Source organism: Nanorana parkeri, unplaced genomic scaffold (genome assembly GCF_000935625.1).
Source record: "Nanorana parkeri isolate BGI_ZX_2015 unplaced genomic scaffold, ASM93562v1 scaffold2858, whole genome shotgun sequence".
NCBI lineage: Eukaryota > Metazoa > Chordata > Amphibia > Anura > Dicroglossidae > Nanorana > Nanorana parkeri.
This window is the reverse complement of record NW_017309126.1, coordinates 79070-83641: the sequence shown is the minus strand read 5'-3', so window position 1 is coordinate 83641 and position 4572 is coordinate 79070. Positions and strand designations below refer to the sequence as shown.

At 63.8% G+C, this 4572-nt stretch overlaps 1 protein-coding gene across 1 annotated transcript in view; it reads right to left on the bottom strand.

Annotated features, from left to right (window-relative positions):
* Nucleotides 1-3675: 3675 nt before the first annotated feature.
* CHMP1B (charged multivesicular body protein 1B) overlaps nt 3676-4572 on the bottom strand; it is a 12923-nt gene continuing 12026 nt past the window's right edge. Inside the window, exon 7 of the mRNA XM_018574282.1 lies at nt 3676-3758. Within this exon, the coding sequence (XP_018429784.1) occupies nt 3714-3758 (45 nt within the window). The 3' untranslated portion in view covers nt 3676-3713. The remainder of the gene's footprint in view (nt 3759-4572) is intronic.

Below are 4572 nucleotides of genomic sequence, written 5' to 3'. Positions count from 1 at the left end.
GTTCCTCATCCTGGGGTTATCCCCCCCCCCCCCAGAACCAATTCTCATTCCTACAGGTCCAGCGTTACCCCAAATCTATCATTGCCCTCAGAAAACGTCCCCCTCCGTCTATGATTGGCGCATTCCCCGGACTTAATGTTATTTTGTGTATCCGATTGGAAGGACCAACACCAACCGAACACAAAACAGAGCGACTCCCAATCCTCAGTCTGTGGTCCCTGGTCTATATATAGAAGATTATCTGATAGGGGACACAGGGAGGGGGACAGGGCGACACGGGGAGGGGGACCCGGCCACACGGGGAGCGGGACACAGGGAGGGGGACCCGGCCACACGGGGAGCGGGACACAGGGAGGGGGACCCGGCCACACGGGGAGCGGGACACAGGGAGGGGGACCCGGCCACACGGGGAGCGGGACACAGGGAGGGGGACCCGGCCACACGGGGAGCGGGACACAGGGAGGGGGACCCGGCCACACGGGGAGCGGGACACAGGGAGGGGGACCCGGCCACACGGGGAGCGGGACACAGGGAGGGGGACCCGGCCACACGGGGAGCGGGACACAGGGAGGGGGACCCGGCCACACGGGGAGCGGGACACAGGGAGGGGGACCCGGCCACACGGGGAGCGGGACACAGGGAGGGGGACCCGGCCACACGGGGAGCGGGACACAGGGAGGGGGACCCGGCCACACGGGGAGCGGGACACAGGGAGGGGGACCCGGCCACACGGGGAGCGGGACACAGGGAGGGGGACCCGGCCACACGGGGAGCGGGACACAGGGAGGGGGACCCGGCCACACGGGGAGCGGGACACAGGGAGGGGGACCCGGCCACACGGGGAGCGGGACACAGGGAGGGGGACCCGGCCACACGGGGAGCGGGACACAGGGAGGGGGACCCGGCCACACGGGGAGCGGGACACAGGGAGGGGGACCCGGCCACACGGGGAGCGGGACACAGGGAGGGGGACCCGGCCACACGGGGAGCGGGACACAGGGAGGGGGACCCGGCCACACGGGGAGCGGGACACAGGGAGGGGGACCCGGCCACACGGGGAGCGGGACACAGGGAGGGGGACCCGGCCACACGGGGAGCGGGACACAGGGAGGGGGACCCGGCCACACGGGGAGCGGGACACAGGGAGGGGGACCCGGCCACACGGGGAGCGGGACACAGGGAGGGGGACCCGGCCACACGGGGAGCGGGACACAGGGAGGGGGACCCGGCCACACGGGGAGCGGGACACAGGGAGGGGGACCCGGCCACACGGGGAGCGGGACACAGGGAGGGGGACCCGGCCACACGGGGAGCGGGACACAGGGAGGGGGACCCGGCCACACGGGGAGCGGGACACAGGGAGGGGGACCCGGCCACACGGGGAGCGGGACACAGGGAGGGGGACCCGGCCACACGGGGAGCGGGACACAGGGAGGGGGACCCGGCCACACGGGGAGCGGGACACAGGGAGGGGGACCCGGCCACACGGGGAGCGGGACACAGGGAGGGGGACCCGGCCACACGGGGAGCGGGACACAGGGAGGGGGACCCGGCCACACGGGGAGCGGGACACAGGGAGGGGGACCCGGCCACACGGGGAGCGGGACACAGGGAGGGGGACCCGGCCACACGGGGAGCGGGACACAGGGAGGGGGACCCGGCCACACGGGGAGCGGGACACAGGGAGGGGGACCCGGCCACACGGGGAGCGGGACACAGGGAGGGGGACCCGGCCACACGGGGAGCGGGACACAGGGAGGGGGACCCGGCCACACGGGGAGCGGGACACAGGGAGGGGGACCCGGCCACACGGGGAGCGGGACACAGGGAGGGGGACCCGGCCACACGGGGAGCGGGACACAGGGAGGGGGACCCGGCCACACGGGGAGCGGGACACAGGGAGGGGGACCCGGCCACACGGGGAGCGGGACACAGGGAGGGGGACCCGGCCACACGGGGAGCGGGACACAGGGAGGGGGACCCGGCCACACGGGGAGCGGGACACAGGGAGGGGGACCCGGCCACACGGGGAGCGGGACACAGGGAGGGGGACCCGGCCACACGGGGAGCGGGACACAGGGAGGGGGACCCGGCCACACGGGGAGCGGGACACAGGGAGGGGGACCCGGCCACACGGGGAGCGGGACACAGGGAGGGGGACCCGGCCACACGGGGAGCGGGACACAGGGAGGGGGACCCGGCCACACGGGGAGCGGGACACAGGGAGGGGGACCCGGCCACACGGGGAGCGGGACACAGGGAGGGGGACCCGGCCACACGGGGAGCGGGACACAGGGAGGGGGACCCGGCCACACGGGGAGCGGGACACAGGGAGGGGGACCCGGCCACACGGGGAGCGGGACACAGGGAGGGGGACCCGGCCACACAGGGAGGGGGACTCGGCCACACAGGGAGGGGGACCCGGCCATACAGGGAGGGGGACACAGGGGGGGGACAGAGCGACACCAAAAAATTGATACAGAAAACAAAATAAAGTTTATTAAAAGCCACGCGGAGAAGGTTACAGATGAGCGGGAAGGACGCGGACTGGAGGCCGGATGGTCATATACAGGATGGAAGATCAGACGCCTGGAGCATGAAAGTCGCCAATTATCCGATCTCAGCAAAAGTCCCGAGAGTTAAATACAATCCTAATATACACAGGCGGAGAGGAGGAGGAGGATGAGGATGACACACTGAGAACAGATCAGAGGGGACGTCCGAATGACGTCAGCAGGAAACACGCAGAAGCTTCATCACCCCATGCGTCCGGAATCTCAGGGAGGAAGTCTGCTGATCTCTGAATGGAGGTTCCGGGAGAATTCGGTGACATCGCCGCGCCCGACTTTCACGTTTTTCGCACTTTTTTGATTTTTTTGGGGGATAAATCTGGAGGGAATTTGTTGGTATTTGTCACAATTCGGTCCTGTTGGGGCCCCTGAGAGACGGTCACAGGACTTTCTTCTTAGTGTTTATTTTAGCTGCACTCTAAATACCAACGAAACCATCAGAACGCGATGACCGCAGCGAGGACCCCCGACTGAGCGTGAGCGAACAGGCGGCATCATCACTGACCAGGGAGACCTCAGGGGCGGGACCATGCACACAGCCACACCAATCCAGGGAAGAGAATGGGTGGTATCATCATTGAGCGAGGAGACCTCAGGGGCTAACTGTCCAATCCAGGAGCAGGAACAGACAGCATCATCATCACTGACCTAGGAGACCTCAGGGGCGGGACTATGTGCATAACTGTCCAATCCAGGAACAGACAGCAGCAACATAATCATCATCACTGACCTAGGAGACCTCAGGGGCGGGACTATGTGCATAACTGTCCAATCCAGGAACAGACAGCAGCAACATAATCATCATCACTGACCTAGGAGACCTCAGGGGCGGGACTATGTGCATATCCGTCCAATCCAGAATCAACAGACTTCCCATGAAGGTCTAGACAGATAATGAATTCACAGGCTGAAAGGTGGGCTGGTGAATGGGGCCCCCGGGGGGGTCCTTTCTGCCTCTTCATCTCTATGGCAGATGTATGGGGAGGTCCCCGGGCTCTGTCGGGGGTCTCTGGTGAAAGGCGTCAGTAAAGAAGCGTCGTGTGTGAATTATTTTTATATGGAAACGTAGAGAGAAAACACGTTCGGTGAGCACCACACACACATCTATATACAGCAAAATGCACCGACGGGAAGAGGCTCCGCCTACACCTGATCGCGCAGACGCGCCAACCGCTGCGACAGCTCGTCCTGCAAGACAAAAGCGGAGGAACGTCAGAGAAGATTCAGAGTCACATCGCACGACCATCTTCCCCGAGAGAATCAGAAACTTTATTGCACACAAAGAAGAACAACCGCGGGGGGGGGGTTGCGTCTCACATGCCTTCATCAGGGGTGTCGACAAAAACTGCGTTTTATGACCTTTTGGTGGTCATCGGCTCAGGTGAGCACCCACCTGTACGTCACTACCTATCACTCGTGGGTCGGAGCACTTATTTGGTGTGCGGTATCGCAAGAACTTTGGGCTAGAAGATCGCCATTATTATTATCATTTCCACCTTCAGACCCCGTTCACATTGAGCGATTTATCGCGCGGTAATTCCCGCGATATCGCGCTCCAATGCAATCCAATGGGGCAAAGGGTCCTGCTGTCGCGGGTCGTGTGTCGCTACAGCAGGACCCTTTTTGGAGCGGATTTAGCCGCGATTCAAGATGGCTCAATGCAAGCTTGAACGCGATGTCGCGCAATATGCATATCGCGCAGTGGGAACGGGGCCTCACCGTTTGGGAATTTATATTGAGAATTATTTATGGTTATTTTCACACTCGCGGGACTTTCATACACGGATGTTTCTTTGTTACATTGTATTCAGCTCGGCTCATTATTACAGTTACATACCTGGTGACACGAGAGGGAGAGATGGCTCCGCCCCAAACTGGAAACATCCCCAAATTTTCTAAGACGGTGCACAGGAGGATGTATGGAGGTCTAAAATGACTGCTATGAGAGTTAGGTGCAGCCCCTGCCCACCCAGCCCCACCTCTTCCATTCAAGCCCCACCTC